At 40.3% G+C, this 19,972-nt stretch overlaps 1 protein-coding gene across 9 annotated transcripts in view; it reads left to right on the forward strand.

Moving 5' to 3' along the window:
* Window positions 1-19,972, forward strand: part of LOC117417980 (C-Jun-amino-terminal kinase-interacting protein 3-like) — a 119,799-nt gene that overhangs the window by 17,918 nt on the left and 81,909 nt on the right. For 6 of the 9 annotated variants that reach the window (XM_059035659.1, XM_059035665.1, XM_059035662.1 and 3 more), the window contains exons 5-8: window positions 4,122-4,145; window positions 8,412-8,463; window positions 10,322-10,547; window positions 18,902-19,001. In XM_059035659.1, the coding sequence (XP_058891642.1) occupies window positions 4,122-4,145; window positions 8,412-8,463; window positions 10,322-10,547; window positions 18,902-19,001 (402 nt within the window). The remainder of the gene's footprint in view (window positions 1-4,121; window positions 4,146-8,411; window positions 8,464-10,321; window positions 10,548-18,901; window positions 19,002-19,972) is intronic. The other 3 variants (XM_059035663.1, XM_059035667.1, XM_059035661.1) reach the window with 2 other exon arrangements.

Raw genomic sequence — 19,972 nt, forward strand, 5'->3', positions numbered from 1 at the left:
CTCTAGACATACAGACACACAGAAGCACCAACAAACTATATACCCCCTATATTATGATGCACATAATGTGTGCTAAAGAAGGTCCTTAGCAAGTTTCATTACAATTGGACAAGCATCTCTATATGTTAACATGTAAGTATGCATCCCAAGAGGGGATAATAAGAGGCAGTGAAATTGACTTAAGGGGCGTTCACACCGGACGCGGCGCGGCATTAGCAATGGTTTTCAATGAACGCGGTTACGCGCAGCGGCAGAGGGACACGCAAGAGATAAAATATTTTCAGTTTTGCCGCGCCGCGTCATGACGCAACCTTCCAACAGCCAATCAGAGAAAAGTAGGAGGTTCCTTTGCGAGGAAGAAATAAAAAAGTAAAATGGAGGAAAAGTTGCTGGCTTTAATTTCAGATTTCCCGGCGTTGTATAATACAACAATTAATAGTTACCGAGATATTAATAAAAAAAGATGTAGAATGGTGGTCTGTGGGTGTACAAATGGGATTACCGAGTGAATATTAAATATACATAATTACGTAAATGAGGTAATATATATATATATATATATATATATATATATTTGTGCTAAACTCCACATTGAAAATAATTATGCACCTGCTACTATAACGTAAGCATTTTTTTAAAAAAATAAATTAACTGTAGACAAACTTTTAAAAGATAAAGCAAAACGTTTTATTTGGTGTACATTTATTATATTTTAACAAAATTAATACAAAAGGAGGGGGGTTGTGGTGGTGTGGGGGTTACAATTAGGTTTTAAAAAAATGTATTTATAATGTTTCGCTCCTCAGTTTTGTCTTTTGTCAGTGTCTTCAGTTCTGTCAAGAGTTTTATTTTCCCGCTGACATTTACTGTTTGTTGGTCGGTAACCAAAAGCCACTGTACCTACAGCCGTGACGTAACAACGGACCGCCCCCCTGACTTTACCCTGCCGCGTTTGGTGTGAACAGTACTGCAGCGCGCCGTGTCCGGTGTGAAAGCCCCTTTAGCCTTGGTTTGCACTTCTTAAATGAATAACAGAATCATACCTGGAGGGTATTTCTAACATTACTGTAGGCTTAAAGGCTCAACACACACATCAAGAAAGCAAGCAAAGTGAAAGCTTCTAACATACAGTAAACAGCTGGAGGAGGATAAAATGAGGATAACATGGGTCCCTGAGTGGTCATCCAGTTGAAGCGCTGCCGCAGGTAGCGCAGGATAAGTCATACAGCTTGAACTTTGCTGGGGACTCCGAAGGGGGCGTCACATTGGCTCTGACGCTCCCAGGGGTGGGGATGGGAAACCGGCAGGGACTTATTCTCCTCATCGCGCAACAGCGAACCTTACTGGTCAGACACCGAGCATATTCAGAATGGATAAGAAGCAGGGCTGATCGGTAGCCTGCCCACCTGCTCTGAATTGCTCGGCATAAAAGCGATTCTGGCTTTAGGCTTATCAGATCGGAGGACGCTCATACGCCTTCAGAATGTCCTTGCTGTTTGGGGACTCGCTGCAGTGAGGAGAAAAAAACATAACTGGACATTTCAAATTGAGGGAATATAAATAAAAATAATAATTTTATCCCGGTTCACCACCGACTCAGGAAATGGAGGCTTTAACACGCGTCCTCCGAAACATGTACCTGCCAGTACCTAATTTTTCGTACTGGGAATCCACAGCGAAGCCACCAGACCTATAGTGCCGGAGGACAACACAGATCTGAATGGCTCCTCTGCAGACCCGCAGGCGCCCTATCAACCACAGGGGTCGCTGGTGTGGGTGAACCATGGATTGCCCTGCCGACCTAATCCAGGGTGGTGCTCGGCCAATTGTTTCTTCGTTCAAGAACCATTTGGCAAGCTACAATCAGCTGTGTTGTGCTTTTGGTATCACAATACAAACCATTCACCCTGAATAACAGTATAATATATAATGTAAAGAAAGTATCACGATACACTGATACACAGTAAATCGTTATACCCGTAATATATACAGGATTTATCCAAGGTGTACTTGGATTCAAACCAATCAGAAAAACACCATGTTACTGAGAGCAACTTGCTAAATTTCCTTTACCTACTGTAGCTTGAGTTTTTCTCAAGAAAGCCACTGTCAGCCATACAGCATTGTCTTACACACGATAAGCCAGACAGCGAATGCACCCACCTAGAGCAACAGCAACATCATGCAGCCGAATTTAAAGTGGAGGAGACTAATGTCAGCTTCATTTAATGTACCAGCTCTTACATCCACAAAGAGACTAGCTGGTATTATCAGACGTTACATTCACAGTGGATGAATCATTATATCCTGTCGTTGGCTTTAGCCAGTTATATAATTTACAGCTCAGGATGTTGTCGAGAGTTGATTATGCAGTTTTGACAAAGGAATTTGAATTAAATGTATACTTTATAGCCAGGCAGCAATTATTCTATGAAAAAACACATATATGCTACATTATATAACCTTTAAAGTGGTTGTGATAATGATGATGATGATGATGATGATGATGATGATGATAATAATAAAATCAAATTAACAAAACATGGTCTTATGAGAGCCCTCGGCTATTTAAGATCACAGTCAATTCTCTTTATGACAAAGTTGCCAGCAAAAACACTTTTCAGCAATTCTTATCGTCAAAAATCTATGCTATAGCCATGCCTTGGACTGCTGCAGAATAATAATGCATTGTACAATAATACTGATCGACCGTGGAGCCGATGCCATACATCTGTTGATAGATTCATATCCTGCTATTTCACAAACATCTGATCGAGGTTGTAACTGTGAAACAACAGCTTTCTCCCTCTAACTGTGGTTCCCAGGTCCAGTCCTCTGCAAACTAACAGGCAGGGGTTTGTTTTAAGGCTAATCCCACAACAAACACGGTTCACATCACAAAACTAGCACACAATTTGTCACAATTGGCAGTGTCTGTTTGAGAGAGGCCCATGACTGAATGGGTCATTTGTGTCAGGAGTGAAGTAAAGAATGGGGGACATTTGACAAAAGCAGGAAAAGGATGCCTTTTGTTGTGTTTTTTTCGTTTATAGTTGTTAAAAGAAGCTTAAGAAATTCAATCACAAGCATTTCGACTAAGTAATTTAGTATTTCTAAATGTAACACTATTGAGTGTTGAATAGTTATGGATGACAATTGAAATTGTCAAAAGGTTCCTTAACAAATGTATAATGTACTTTAAGGAAATGTTCCCTTCAGTGCAGTCCGGAACACATTTGGTAGTCAATTTAAGTAACATACTAAGAGTACACCTATAATAACCAATACTTGGAGTTATTCAAATATAAAAATAGCTTCTGCCTTTTTTTTTTTCCCCACTCTTTCTCTATAAGCTGAATTCAACTCCTGATGTACAGGTGTTTTAGTTTGTTGCATCACAGATATGAAGTCATTGACAACTATTACTGCTGCTTTGTGGAGTTCTTATTTTTGGTGTTCTTTCAGTTTTGTAACTGCTGAATTCCAGATTTTTAAAGGACTTGTGTATAACCTGTCAAGTTTCTCTCAATTTTTTACTACCAAAACGCACTCAATATTTACAGCGGCTCCATCAAATTCTGCAAAGACAAAATATGTTTTTTGATTTGTTTATTTTTATTATATAAATGAATTAATACATAAACACATTGCCATGAGATTAACAGATAAATACGATATTATACAGATAATCTCATGTATAAGCATTTCATTTCTTGTCCTTCACACAAATCTTGTAATCTTGTCTCTCACACAAAACTTTGTTGTCCCTCACACAAATCTTGTTGTCCCTCACACAAATCTTGTTGTCCCGGCGTCGGGCGATATGAATTGCACACCCCTGAGGACATCTTCAAATCTCTGCTCAAAGCCGCTTGTCACATAGAAGCAATGTGAAGGCCAGCCTAGCCAAGTTATGTTAATTTTCAATGAAGGGCACCTGGTCAGCCATGAACTGGCATAAAATCAATTTTTCCAGAAGTGATGTGTTTGTGGGAGCAGGACTGGGAACCCCGGCATTGTGCTTTGCGTGGTGTGTGCTAGCTCTGTATGATCTCTAACTGTGTCTTTCTTGTCTTGCTCTCTGTGCTGCTGTGTCTTGGCTGTGTTGTGTGTCACTGCAGTCAGCGCCACAAGTGGAGGATAAGGTAAATCCATTCAAGCATTTACACCCCCCCTCCCCTCCCTCACTGCATACCTCAAGTGGTACAGTCCGGAGTCAATGCCATTTTTGTCAACTGGGACAGTCCATTTTAATATCTGTTTATTTATGGGTGTGCTTCACTATTTCCAAATTGGCGCAAACTAAATATAAAGAAGCCCACTTTTCTGTCTTGACAGGAATGTCAGTTTCCATAGCTTATTTGCATCAGTTATTTTCCAGAACTGGGGTGATGTTGTTCATGTTAGTGGCTGAACAAAAGAACTCTCCACACTATGTGTAAATTGTCTCCTTTCTTCTGTCCTAAGTCCAGTTTCCAACTGTGTCTTCTGGTTTCTGTGCTGCACCTATAGTATTGCTTAGTGTAACTATAATAATCTGTATAACATCTGTAGTCCTGCTAATCATGAATACAACTAACATTTAACAGGGAGAGGAAGCTTTCATATATTACACAATACATGTCAGGGATTATATTTGCTTAATAAATTAATCAGCCATTCATTTACACCAAAGAGTGCGTTATATATTGCAGATGCTTCCATGTGTTCTTGTCTAACCCATGCAAGTGACCAAACTAGATCCATGTACATTCCATTTTGTAATGCAACAACACATTGGGGCCTCAGCGAAACAGTGCTGCCCTTCTCTGGGATTGGTTATCAGGAAATTGCATTGATCGAGAAAATGTGTTATGTTGAAGATCTTTCTGCACAGTGAATGTGGTGTTGTAATTGTAACTGTAGCAAACAAAATAATTATATAAATCCTACCTGTTTTGCACTTCTATCAGCCACATTGGTCTCACATGTGCAAACGTATTTTCTGTTTAAAATATGATGTATGGTACCTTTCTCAGGTATCTGTTTGTACTTCCTGGGTTATTGGCTGAAAGCATGTCAGTCAATAGGGGAAGCAACTGGTTGGCTAATAACCGGGGGGGGGGGGGGGGGGGAAGCATTTTCACCCTCAGTTTCAGTTTCACCCTTCAGGTGACCAAGCAAGTTTAGCACTAACTGAAAGCAAGACTTGGAACAGAGATTTCTTTAACCAAGTGTAGTGCCAGATATCATCTTTTAAAATAAAAATACTGCACATTTGAGACCTATGTAACAAATTAAATGGCACAACAGATTTATGAAATTATTTTGTTAGCTATCACTTTAATCATTTATAAGAAGCCCTTTATTTAAAGCTGCTATGACCAGCAATCTTAGGTGTGTATTTTTAGGTGTGTTTAGGTTTTGGACTTAGGTGTGTATTTAACTTGTGAGGTAACAAACTTATTGTTAAAAGCTGTATTAGGAACGGCACCTTTTAAAATACTCAGATTCTTATAAGAACTTAAGAACATTTACGAATGATAGGAGTCCAATTTGTACATCAATGCTCGTCCGGTTCCAAGTAGCTGGTTGGTCTCAAATCAGCTTGTGTCTTAAAGGATCCAAGTGATTCTGCCTCAACAACATGACTAGGTAACCCAATCCATACCCTCACTGCTCTCTGTGTGAAAAGTGCCTTCTTCCTTCTGTCCTAAGTCAATCTCCACTTAATTTCCAACTGTGCCCTGTGGTCCTGGTTTCTGTGCGGCACTTAAAGTTATTGGGTAGGGTTAACTGTCAACTCCTCTTTTTTAAATTTTAAAGACTTCAGTCAAGTCCCCCTTATTTATTTTTTGTTCTAGGCGAAATAAATGAAGTTCCCTTAAATACATACCTAGCAGCAGTGGTTGAGATAAGCTGCGTACCTGCCTTTTTTACGCATTAAAAAATCCAAAATACGCACTAACTTTAAATTTAATGCGTACAAATACGCAGAGCAATTTTGCTGCACAGCCTCCCCTAAAACTTCCCTAACCACTACATCTCCCAGAATACAATGTCTTCAGTTACTAGGAAACTGTACACAAGACAAACCAACCCAACAAACATTATCCAAGGCAAGTTGCTACATAAAAAAATCATGGCCGTCGCGAGCCAATCAAATTTCAGCTATAATCGATTTGCATATAGTTGGAGATATTACAGTATTTATCTAAGATAGAATGTTGTAGACTCATGAATATTCACAGAGTAGTGGAGGCCTATGGGAATTAATGTGTTCTCAATTAAAAAAATAACTTGATCTTGACCTTTCACCTGTCCTTAAGGTCAAATATAAAACTAGCTTATAACTTGTTACAGAGTGCAGATATGGTAATGGTTACTATGGAACACAGATAGGAACCCATATATGCTCTATTCAAAAAATACCTTGATCATGACCTTTGATCTCTTCTTTAGGTCAAATGTAAAACTAGCTTATAACTCCTTAGTGTAGATAGGGCCATAGTTACTATGGAACACAGATAGCAACCCATATATGCTCTATTTAAAAATTACCTTGATATTGACCTTTGACCTCTCCTTAGGGTCCATGTAAAACTAGCTTACAACCCCTTACAGAGTGCAGATAGTCGTGGTTACTATGGAACACAGATAGGAACACATATATGTTCTATCCAAAATTACCTTGCCTGTTACCTTTTACCTCTCCTTAAGGTCAAATGCAAAACCAGCTTAAAACTGCTTAGAGAGTGCAGATAGGGTCATAGTTACTGTGGAACACATATAGGAAACCATATGGACTCTATCTAAAAATGACCTTAACATTAACCTTTGACCTATGAAGTTTGTTAAAAGTAAAGTTGCTGCATCAAAAAACATTGAGGCCACAAGCAAATCAAATTTCAGCATATATTATACTATTAATCGATGGTAGAATATAGTACAGTCTTCAAAGTTCAAAGACTAGTAGAGGTCAATGGGGTGCTATGCCACAGGGGAAATACAGTCATAGGGCACTTGGCACCTGGTCATTGCTATATTAATAATAATAATAATAATAATAATAATAATAATAATAATAATAATATTAGTAGTAGTAGTCGTATTAAACTCAATAAAAAAGTAGCAGTACATATAAAACACAATATGGCAAGTTAACTAATTAGCCACAAATTATGCACCCAGGACTGTACTGAAATTAGCTAGCTGGTTTAATTAGTCTTATCACTTATTTAACAATGTGTCCCGGTTTTGAGTTTTGAAAATCTGGTCACCCTACCATTAAAGATTGTACAGTATTTATTGAGATTAATGAAATTTATAATTAAAGTTCGGGAGGAGGGTCAGACACCAATCTCCGCGTCACCAAATTGAATCATTCAATTTACACATTAGCTAATTTAAATTGTTAGCACTATAAATACCCTCTTCACTTATCTCTCAGTTGCGTTTTGATTTCATCGTAACCCACCACCTCCCCATCTCCACCTTTCTTAATAACAGTTTTTATGTTTTATCAAATGGGGGTCTCAGCCTCGTCCAGTTGGCCAGGCAGCGAACCCTCAAACCAAGTTAGGTTTGATGCCAAATGAATGTGTATATACAGCATACTTTTCTGTTAAATCGCATACTCCGCATTCTCTACAATAAATATTTGTACTAAAACATTTTGTGATTGGTGTTTGTCCCGAACTACTGAACTCATGGTTACTTCAAGGTAATGTTGCGTTTTACTCTCTCAGTGTTAGAGTGTAAGTTACTCCCAGACCCAAAACCTTATCTGGAGTGCTGCCTAGCAGTATAACTACATGATTATGTATTTTTTTCTAATATGTATGATCCAATAACCCTTATTAGGGTTGTCTGGACCCCATAGTTACTGCATTGTTTTTAATCATGTAAAGTGTGTGTGAATTGTGTGAGCTGCCTCACTCAATGAATTGACTTGTTTTACTTACTAGTTACCAAAAGCACACACCAGCCCGGGTGCAGGATTGCTTCCTGCAAGGATCGTTTCCATCAATCTGTACGCTTGCTGATTTACTTATTTGTTTGATTGGGTGGGGCTGTTTAACGTTGGAAGACATTTTAAATAAATAGAAAATTGGACAAGCGCTCTAAAATGATGGAATTTTAACAGATTTTTTTTTTTTACCATATACATTTTCAAGCAATGTAATTTGAGTCTTTGTTGTTACGATGCTCTCAGAATGGGATCCCTGCTGCAATTGGTTACACAATTAAGTCAATTTAATGAAGCAGCTTATGCAGTTCACACTCACTTTACATGTTGATTTAAATTGATTAATTTGTGGTTTAGATGTGAGTTACAAATCCTGACCCAGAGTTATGGGCCCAGGTAGCCCTGACTCAGATTGTATGATTGAAAGCCGCCTCTGACGGTATTGTCTCTTGTTTCTCTGCAGCAGAACGGAGCGACCTTCATCACTCAGCCTGTTCCCCAGCACAGAGGGCATGGTACGTGAGGTTCATTTTTTATGATTTAAAACTTTATGATTTTTCTGTTAATACTTGTGCTTGCTATAATTAAGAATAAAAGCAGTAACATATACACATTAATGTGTACTTTTGAATCTTCTATTCTGACTGGATCTTGGGTTGACTTGGACTCGACTCTGGACTTTGGTGCTTGGGACTCGGACTCGACTCGACTTGAGACTTATGGGTTTGACTCCGACTTGACTTGGACTTGAAGATCAGTTACTCAACTCAAGCTCATCAACACTGTCACTCCACACACACACACACTACTGAGCACTACTGTCAGCCCGTCAACACTCTCACTCCACACACACTACTGAGCTACTGTCAGCCCATCAACACTGTCACTCCACACACACACTACTGACTGTCTCACCTTGATCCCTGGTTCTGAATCCCAGCTGCCACATTGTAATTTCCATGCAGTAGAAAGTTATTCGATGCTAGATCTCTCAAAACTTGTTGTATAAACTTATGCATATGAAACAGTCCAAGCAGCACCACAGATGGAACATTCCAGTGCTAATGAATCAAGTGATGCAAGCAGCAACATGACCTCTCCAGCTTAGTTGGTCCTGCTCATGAAGATTGTATCAGAGTAAATGGAGTGCCTTGCAGAGCTTTGATCGATTCAGGCGCTCAGATGACCTCTATTACTGAAGAGTTCTGCTGCAGTCACCCCACGCTGAGGGATTTGAAGATGGAAGGGGTTAGGGTTAGGGTTAGGGTTAGGGGTAGGACGTTTCCCATCTAGGCATCACTAGATTGGACCTGACTTTCCTCAGACTAACCTATAGTAGGGTATCCATCTTTGTGATGCCATCAACCCCATACAGACAGAATGGCCCAGCCTTGGTTGGGACCAATGTTATCCAGGTCACGGCTCCAGAATAAAAAAAAATGTGACCCTTATTTCCTACAACCTGCTCAATATCTATATAGATATAGGGATCTAAAGATTATTATGGACCCAGTATATGATAGTGGGAGTGCTAGTCCTATTTCCTCTGATAGTATGGTGTGATCACGATATGTGGCTTACCCTTATTAATAATGCTAATAAAAAATAATAAATTTATCCCAGCCAATGTAAATATGTATATATGTGCATGTGTCTTTTACAAAGGAAAATGTGATATCTATTAATTGTTGGCAAATATGGTAAGATTTACTGGAAATATTTAGTTTGCTCTATGCACTTTGAAATACAGGTGCTAACAAAATAATTCCACTAAATGTTACCTAATATGTATATGTATTGTCATCATTTGGTAGGTCTCAGATTTTCCCATATTAAAAATGCACACATTACTGTACAGATGAATATGATTTTTGAATGGTAATTTAGCTGGTGAAGAAAACATATTGAACGCTCATTGGCGATACTTCAATGCTATACTTCCAGTCAACCTTGTAAAGTCGCACGTAGGAATTAAGTCTACACTGAAAACATGTCAGTCACAGGAAGAGCTGTGATTGGTACTCGAATGTGAGCCAATGCATTTGAGTTCTTTTAAAGAAAATACATGGAAAATGTTTTTTTTTGTATTCTTGGAAAAATATATATTTAATGAAAATATGCTCAGGAATAGTCATTGTATCGTCTGCAAAAAATTCAACTCCCAGAAACAACTCAAGTGTGTTGAATGAGTTCCTTCAACCGAAGTGCAGCATGGAAAAGAGTCAGTCCATCTTTCATAGAGGAAAATGTGAGCTCTCCGAAGGTAGGGCAATACATATTAGATATAGTGGAATTATATTGTTGCACTTTAAAGGTAGGTGGGAACGTTATTATCAAGATAGTGAAAGGCCTCCTTCCTCCCCCTCTCCCCAGGATGATGAGTCTGAATCGGGCCAGTCCTCTGCAGCTGCTACTCCCAGCACAACCGGAAGCAAGTCCAACACACCCACCTCTTCTGTGCCCTCTGCCGCTGTCACGCCCATGGAGACAGTCAACGGCTTTGACATCACTCGCAACAACAAGAAGAAGGGAGGAGCCAACAGGCAGAGCAGGAACATGGAGGTGCAGGTCTTTCCGGATACCAAGAACGTCGGCATAGGTAGGACACTGAACCAGCTTCAGGTCTGCATTGTGCACAGTCATCTCATAACTCTACCTGGCGTGCACTTTCATTCATCATGTAGGTCTCAAATAAACACGCACGTGTCTTCATTTTAAAACATGATATCTGATACTACACTAGGTGAAGGAAGCCTCTGTTTCTATGCCTTGTTCTCGGGCTATCTGTTTGCACTTCCTGGGTCATTTTACCTTTGCAGTGATTTCGTGGTTATGTTACTGGCTGAAAAGCATGTCAGTCATTAATGAGAAGGTTATTGATTATTGACAGGAAATAAGTCATTTAAGCGGTGGGGACAATTTTACCCTCCAGGTGACCAAACAAGTGCAACACTAGTGGCTTGCAAACAGAGATTTCGTTAGTAGTACCAGATGCCATGTTTTGCCAATTCTAGTTTGTTATATGAATTTTAGTATTTTTTAATGTTTGTAACCAATTAGAAATGACAATATTTATAAATGAGTGCAGCATGCATCTGTGTGTATGACTGCATGTGTACAGCATGTATTGTATCATAGAGAAACAGGAAACATTGGCTTACACTATACACTTAGGGGTAGGTGTACTAAGATGGGCCAGTAGTAGCGCAAACATACCGCAATTTGTATTTTCGTTGCGACACTTTGCAAAGTATACATTTTGTCGTATGTAGTAAGAGAAAATATGTTCATAAAAAGAGCCGCTAATTTAAATATTTGTTGCGTCTTCTTAGGGAGATCTCTATTGCGAGAGTCGCGTGACATGTTCAAATAAATAGCGGGAGTTGAGTTGTGGTTTGCTGCAGCAGAGGATAACGTCTATACATGCAAGGGTGCAAGAATCCTTTGTTAGGAGGTGTCGGGTTTAAAAAAATACAATAAAATTGCACACACATACATTTATAGTGGTCAGTGTATTTTAAATATGTAAATCATTGTGCTGAAATAACACTAATTGGTTTTGGGTAGGCTACACATTATATTATGAACAAAAATATAAACCTGTACCGTACGCCTATACAGTTCAGTATTAAAATCAAATGAACACCTGGTGCACTTTCTTTTTACTTTAGTCTGTAGGCTACCAGTATGCTACCAGTAAACACATCATGCTGCTGCATTGTACACATTGGTGTACAATGCGAATAGAAGATTATTTTAATTTGAAACTAAATGATTTTACCGTTTTATTATTTATTTATTTATTTATTTATTTATTTATTTATTTTTTCTTGGCAGCCTAGACAATTAACACAAAATAGACCAGGGTCCCTATAAGCCAAATGTATACTGTCCAAAGTTAGTCAGGGTTTAGTGCTAAATTGTGCAATTTCAAACCACCTGCACATTAATAGAATAGGTGTGTTTCCTATTCCTATAAAGATGTTCAGAATGAGCTGGAGGGGTTAGCGGCACATGTGTGCAGTCTATTGCTCCCAACACGTTGGGGAAACCAGAAATGTCATATAAATTTGTTTTCAAGGCTTGTACATACATCCTGCTTTTAGGGAAAAATAGGTATTTGGCTGATCGCCTGAAAAATGCATTGAGCACTACTGGCAACTCACGAGAAAAAGGGGACTGGGAAATGTCAGCAACAATTGTGACTGTTTAAAACATGCTTTCAAAAACTCTTAACAAATTCACCATGAGAAACATGAAACTACTTTTAGCAAGGTGCTCTTGGTGGGTGAATCTATTATTAGAGATGTCAGCCCAGTACTTGCAAACACACAAGGTCTCTGTTGAATGCTGTCTAGGTGCTAGAGTCCTTGATGTTGCTGCACAATTGGAAAATCTGGTTGAAAACCATGGTCAAGTGTCTGGGTTGATGGAGAAGAGCAGAACAAAGTCAGAAGGAGGGACTCAATCTCTTACAAAGGGTCATAAAAGATAAGCTTGCAACATTGCGCAGAGCTGAGCGCCTACGGAAACGCTACAAAAAGAAGGAGCGTGCGAGAGCTAACCTTTATAAAGACCCATTCAAATTTGTAAAGAAGTTATTCACCAGTGAGAAGAATGGCACACTAAAAGCATCTAAGGTTGAGCTGGAGAGATATTTGCAGGAAACACATACCGATTCAAAAAGGCAGGAGCCTATGTCAATTCCGTCAGACATCCCACCTATCAATCCACCAGAATACCAAATGGAGGTCTGTGCACCTAAGTGGAAAGAAATGGAGCAAGCTGTGAAAAAAGCAAGAGCTTCATCATCTCCAGGGCCTAATGGAGTTCCGTACAGAGTGTACAAGAGTGCTTCAGGAGTTCTACGAATTCTGTGGAAATTGATGAAAGTGGCATGGGAAAAACAGGTTGTACCAAGAGCATGGTGCCGAGCAGGTGGAGTCTTTATACCTAAAGAAAAAGATTCTACAAGCATCAGTCAGTTTCATCCCATTTCCCTATTAAACGTAGAAGGCAAGATTTTCTTCAGCATTATTGCTCAGAGATTGTCAGCTTACCTATTAAAGAACTGCTTCATTGACACTTCAATACAAAAAGCGGGCATTCCAGGTTTCCCAGGTTGCTTAGAACACATCAATGTGATCTGGCAACAAATTCAATCAGCTAAAAAGGAGAGGAAGGAGCTCCATGTGACATTCCTGGATTTGGCTAATGCATATGGTTCAGTGCCACATGAACTACTTTGGGCAGCATTTGATTTTTTTCAGTGTACCGATGACAATAACAAATTTAGTGAAAGCCTATTTTGGAGATTTGCAATTCAGTTTTTCAACTTCAGAATTCAGCACTACATGGCAATGCCTAGAGGTTGGAATAATGGCAGGATGCACCATTTCTCCACTGGCTTTTACCATGGCAGTGGAAGTAATCATTAGGGCATCAAAATGGGTAGTAGGAGGAGAGCGCTTGGCTTCTGGAATGCGACTACCACCAATTCGAGCATACATGGATGACATGACAACCATGACTACAACAGTAGCCTGCACTAATCGATTATTGGGCAAATTAACCAATAACATTGAATGGGCACGAATGCAATTCAAGCCCACTAAATCAAGGAGCATCTCTATAATTAAAGGCAAAGTAGTAGATAAAACATTCTTCATTAATGGTGAGGCAATACCAACAGTGTCTGAGAAGCCAGTGAAGAGTCTTGGGAGATGGTACGACGGGGATCTAAAGGACACAGTTTGTGTGGGAGAAGTTAGACAACAAGCAGTGGAAGGGTTGAAGAGCATAGACAGCTGCGCTCTACCAGGCAAACTAAAACTCTGGTGCTTTCAGTTTGGTCTACTGCCGAGGTTGCTGTGGCCACTGACTGTGTACGAGGTTTCTTTGACAACAGTAGAGAAGCTGGAAGCTTTAATCAGTTCATACATCAGGAAATGGTTGGGAGTTCCACGCTGCCTCAGCAGAGTGGGACTTTATGGTAAAGGAATACTGCAGCTACCAGTCTCTGCTCTAACCGAGGAGTTTAAGTGCGCCAAGGTCAGACTGGAAATGACATTAGTAGAGTCACGTGATAAATGCGTAAGGGAGGCAGCACCTGTGTTGAAAACTGGAAGAAAGTGGGCGGCAAAGAAAGCTGTGGAAGATGCAAAGGCTGCCCTTCGAATTGGTGATATCATGGGGCAAGTTCAGCATGGAAGAGGGGGTCTTGGTTTCAGTTCAGCTCCTCCTACATGGCACAAGGCAGCCCCAGCTCAAAGGAGGAAGCTGGTAGTCAACGAGGTGCAAAAGCAGGAGGAGAGGATGAGGTGTATAAAGGCCATTTCCCAGGCCAAGCAGGGAGAATGGATGAGACGGGAGAGTGTGGAACAACGCAAGATTGGCTGGCAAGACCTATGGTCAATGGAACAGAGCAGGATCAGTTTCCTCATCAGGTCAACATATGATGTTCTCCCATCACCACAGAACCTAAACCTCTGGGTAGGAGAGGATCCCTCATGTCCTTTGTGTTCATCACCTGCAACATTAAGGCACATTTTGACAGGATGTAAGGTGGCTCTTAGCCAAGGACGGTTTACTTGGCGCCATGACCAGGTGCTGCGATGTTTGGCCTTAGCATTGGAAGACAAGCGTAACATGACCAATAAGTTGTCACCTGTTCCATCAAAACATTACACACAAAAGACAACATTCCTCCGCCCAGGAGAGCAACCACCAAGAAAAGGTGTTAAAACCAATCCTCGCCCAGGACAACTGGAAGCTGTTAGAGACTGGAAAATGCTGGCAGATGTTGGTCAACGGCTTATTTTTCCACCTGAGATTGCCACCACTAACCTTCGACCAGATATTGTCTTGTGGTCTGGATCAGCACGCCTTGTTCACCTGGTAGAGTTAACAGTGCCATGGGAGGATGCTGTAGATGAGGCGTATGAGAGGAAGAAACTGTGGTATGCTCAACTAGCCACTGAAGCGGAACAGCGAGGATGGAGAGTTCGGGTTTACCCAGTGGAAGTGGGTTTTCGAGGCTTTGTGGCACACTCTACAACCCGGTTTCTCAGAGACGTCGGATTCAGTGGCCAAGAGTTGCGTCGCACAGTGAAGAACTTATCTTAAGCAGCAGAGAGGAGCAGCAACTGGCTGTGGTTGAGACGGAAAGATTCTGGCTGGGGATCTCAAGCACAATAGAAAGAAAGAAACGCTGATGTACAGGTAAGTAAGCTGGGCTGAGTTGAGTGGGGGACGGAGGGGGGTGATGCTGGGACGCCAGAATCACCGTCGAGCCCTCTTGAGGTGTCGTGGGCTAGTCGACGAAACACTGAGGATGGAAGGTGCCCACTTGAAAACCCCAGAGATGTACCCTACTTAGCTCAATCCAGACGGTTGTCATGCTGATGCGCTGGGGAGGCCGCACTTTGGTTGATCCCCGGAGCCAGCATCGCAGCCGTTGTGGGTGCTGATGCGCCAGGGAGGCAAAATAAGCTGATCCCTGGAGCCAGCATTACACTTCAGCCATTAACATCAGACAGAAGGATATCTACATCATCATATGGAAGGAAACGTAAATGGATGGAGACACATATGGATCACATTAGTTTACTATAAAGCTACGTCTTAGTTGGTGTTTATCTTGGCGAGAGCCGAGTTCAAATCAGCATGAAGTTTTAACATCTACTCTCGTGTAATGGAAATCCATGTGGGCACCAATGATACTAGAATTAGAAAATCTGAGATTCTCAAGGATAATTTTAAATCGCTCTGTCTAAAGGCAAAACAATTATGTAACAATATAATTATCTCTGTCCCTCTTCCCGTGGTTAGGAGGGGATGTGAAGCCTTTAGCAGACTTTTTTTCTCTTAGTCGCTGGCTAGCTAAATGGTATGCCTCCTGAGAATATAGGCTTCATCGATAACTGGGACAGTTACTGGGACTCTCTTTCTACTGATGTTAGTTGATAACCACAAGTTAATTTGATGTTGTGGCCCTGGTTAAAACTCGAACCATTCCTTCTAAAAAAACTGCTCCTTGGGTTAATAGTGCCTCATACCTAATGAAAAGGGAGTGTTGCAAATCTGAATGTAGATGGAGGGCTACTAAGTTGCGTATTCAGTATGAGATTTGGAAAAAAAAACATTTGTTAAATTACAATGAAGCTTTGAGGATAGCCAGATGTTGCTATTTCTCAAATCTTATTGATGTTAATAAAAATAATCCCAGAGTGCTCTTCTCAACTATTGACAGATTAATAACTCCATCGCTGGCTGCATTTCCCTATACTGATGCCTCTTCTGCTAGGTGTGAAGAATTTCTGTTCTGGACTCATTCTCTGTGATTACTTCAAATTATTTGAATACATTAATAATACAGATGAAATCCTCTACCTGTTCCTACTAGATTCCTTAAAGACGTATTTCATTTTTTGTGTAACAATGTTCTTACTATAATAAATCTCTAATAAATACATCTATAATAAATAGATCTCTGTCAGCAGGAGTAGTTCTAGCTGCTTTCAAAACTGCTTTGGTTAAGCCACTACTCAAAAAGTCTAACTTAGATTCTACTGATTTGATGAATTTTAGACCCATTTCTAACTTGCCTTTCTTAGCTAAAGTTCTTGAAAAGGTAGTAGTCAAACAACTTAACATATATCTGGATAATAGCAATGTCCTTGAAAAATTTCAGTCAGGGTTTCGATCTGCTCATAGTACAGAGACTGCCCTTGTCAGAGTGGTGAATGACTTACTGATGAGTGCTGACTCTAATTTCATATCCATTCTAGTTCTTTTAGACCTCAGTGCTGCATTTGATATGGATCATGCTATTGTGATTGATTGTCTCAAAAGCTGGGTTGGCCTGACAGGAACTGTTCTTTATTTATTATTATTTAGCAGACGCCTTTATCCAAGGCGACTTACAGAGACTAGGGTGTGTGAACTATGCATCAGCTGCAGAGTCACTTACAACTACATCTCACCCGAAAGACAGCACAAGGAGGTTAAGTGACTTTCTCAGGGTCACACAATGAGTCAGTGGCTGAGGTGGTATTTGAAACGGGGACCTCTTGGTTACAAGCCTGTTTCTTTAACCATTGGAACTGGTTTAAGTCATATCTAACTAACAGACAGTACTTTGTTTCTTTAGGGGAGTCTGTATCAGGACTATCCAATATTACTTTGTATATGCTGCCACTGGGGGAAATCATTCGTAAACAGTATTAACTTTCGGTCACACTTTATTTTAAGGGCCTTTTTTTTGTTTATTAACTGTTAACTGTAAACATGTTAATGTACATTATTTATTTTCTGTTAACTGTTAGCTAATAATATATAATAGGCCAGCTAAAACTGCAAAAAAATACCCAGTCGACCATATGCTTGAAATCGGTTCATATTGTTACTGTAGTGTAATGTTTAGCAATTATTTATTTATTTATGTTTTTATTTATAATGTAGTCGTCGCCAATGGTTTTCTCCTCGAATTTGAAATGCCCAATGGTTTTTCGTATCCCAGTTCACCACTGCAGCCCCCTGGCGACTCGGGGAACAGAGGCTGGAACACTCCTCCTCCGAAACGTGCTCCTGCCAATCCGTCATTTTTCGCACTGCGGGTCCAAAGCGATGCCACTAGACCTATAGTGCCGGAGGACAACACAGATCTGATGGCTCCACTGCAGAACCGCAGGCGCCCTCTTGGCCACAGCGGTCGCTGGTACGCGGTGAACCATGGATTCTCCTGCCTACTTAGTGCCTCCCTACCCGGGCGGCGCACGGCCAGTTGTGCACTGCCCCCTAGGAACCCCCGGTCATGGTTGGCTATGACATAGCCTGGATTCGAACCTGTGATCTCCAGGCTATAGGGCGCATCCTGCACTCCACGTGGTGCGTCTTTACTGGATGCGCCACTCGGGAGCCCCCTAAATCAGGTTTTTATTAACCGTAACCCTAACCCTTAAAAATTAACAATGTTTGTCAACAGTTAATAAACTAAAAAAACAGCCCTTAAAATAAAGCGTGACCTAAGTTTCACTGTTATGCCTATGACACACAACTTTATATTTTTTTAAAACCTGGTGACTCTACTGCTATTTCAGTCTTGCTACAGTGTCTTGCTGACATCAGAAGTTGGATGTCTAAAAAACGTTTTGAAATTAAACTCAAATAAGACAGAAGTTTTGCTTTTAGGTTCTCGGCAACGCTTGACCCAAAACAGAAACTGCTGCCACAAAACATTCCCTAAAAAGTCACAAATAGCATTGCGCTTGTTTAGTACATTTCACCCCAGACTTACGACTCGTTTGCAACTGGTTTGCGACTATTGCGACAGCCGCAACACTTTAGTACACCTACCCCTTAGTATCATTATCATAGTTTAACTGCCATAGTTTTATGCATGCATTCTCTTTCAGTTATAAACAATTTTACCTTACCTGAAAAGGTTTCCATGCTGTGTTTTGCTGTTCTCTCGTTTTCCCATTTCTGAGAGACCTGTTCTCCAGCAGGGTCTCTTTGAATCCTCCTTGCATTTCAATTCAAGTCCCGGAAATACAATCGCAGCCTTCTAAGTGCTTCTAGAACCTGTTTTCAAAAGCAGTGGCACAGTGCGAGTGCGGGCCTACGTCTACAAACTAAAGAATAAAAAGATAATGTCTAGTCTACAAATACTCCAGTCCAAGCGGCAGTTATAATATTGCACACCTAACATTAGCAATAACACTACACATTTAAAATTGTCTTGAAAAGATTGAGAAAGACTTCCAGTCAAAATGTTTTTCATTGAATTTATTAAGTTTCTTTTGGTATTTTTAAATGTAACTCTGTTGAGTATTTGTATACTTGTGGGTGAGTTGGAACTACCTAACATGAAGAATCAGGTTCCAACAGCGATTGTTGATCTATTTCAAATATCCCAAATGAAAGGCATTGGATTTGTTGTTGGTGTCTCAGGGATGGGCAGCAGTGACGAATGTGATGTTCAGGATATCATCGATTCCACCCCAGAGCTTGACATGGCCCCGGACCCCCGGCTTCAACGCACTGGAAGCAGGTATTCCACCAGCACGTCATTGTCTTGAAACTTTAGTATAACATGTTTAAACGTTTAAACTTTATTGTTGGGCTGTAACGAAGGGTACGTTTTGATCTTCGAAGGTTCGGAACACATTACCGAACGAAGGTTCGAACCTTAAACAGTACTAATTAGCACAATTTACTGGTTGTGATCTTCATATACAGCTATTGCTAATTTATTTTTGAACCCAAAAGATAGGGTTGCAACCTTTTATAAACTAGTGATTAATTATTACTTACACTTTATTACTTTTTGCAACTTTTTTTGCACAATGCAGGGTACCCCGCTGTATCTTTATAACATGTATTCGCCTGATGAAACTTAGAAGGTTCAGAACTACCTTTGAATTCCTGGCTAGCGAACAAACCTTTGAACACAGCCCGATTTTATTGTCAATATTAGTAAATTACTGCAACATTCCAATGGTTTACCACAGTAAATTTGGACGGAAATTTTGCAGTTGGTTTTCCCATGTTTATATAGATTACTGTACCTCTCTGGGTTTTACAGTGCTTACCTATGCTTTACCGTGCTTCCACTATGCTGTATTACACTTTTACTATGGTTTTACTATGGAAAACTTTTATAAGGCATGTATTTGTATAGAGCCTTTTCTGTGTTTCACATCTGGAGGCCTGGATTGGCATTGAGATTGCATTGAGCAACACATCATTTTTCTCCATTTAGTTTTTTTAAGTAAATGAAAGAATATTAAGAAAACCCTGCCTCATTGAAGTTCAATAAATGGGCAGTAAACATGTGTTTTCATTTTAAAACATAATATGTGGTACAACTAAGTTAAATAAATCTCTGTTTGCAAGCCATGCCTTTAGGCACTTCCTGGGCCACCTGGAGGATGAAATTGTCCCCACCCCTTCAGTGGCTTCTTTCCTTTCAATAACCAACCAGCTGCTTCCCCTATTGACTGACTTGCTTTCAGCCAGTAA

This window comes from Acipenser ruthenus, chromosome 13, assembly GCF_902713425.1.
Source record: "Acipenser ruthenus chromosome 13, fAciRut3.2 maternal haplotype, whole genome shotgun sequence".
NCBI lineage: Eukaryota > Metazoa > Chordata > Actinopteri > Acipenseriformes > Acipenseridae > Acipenser > Acipenser ruthenus.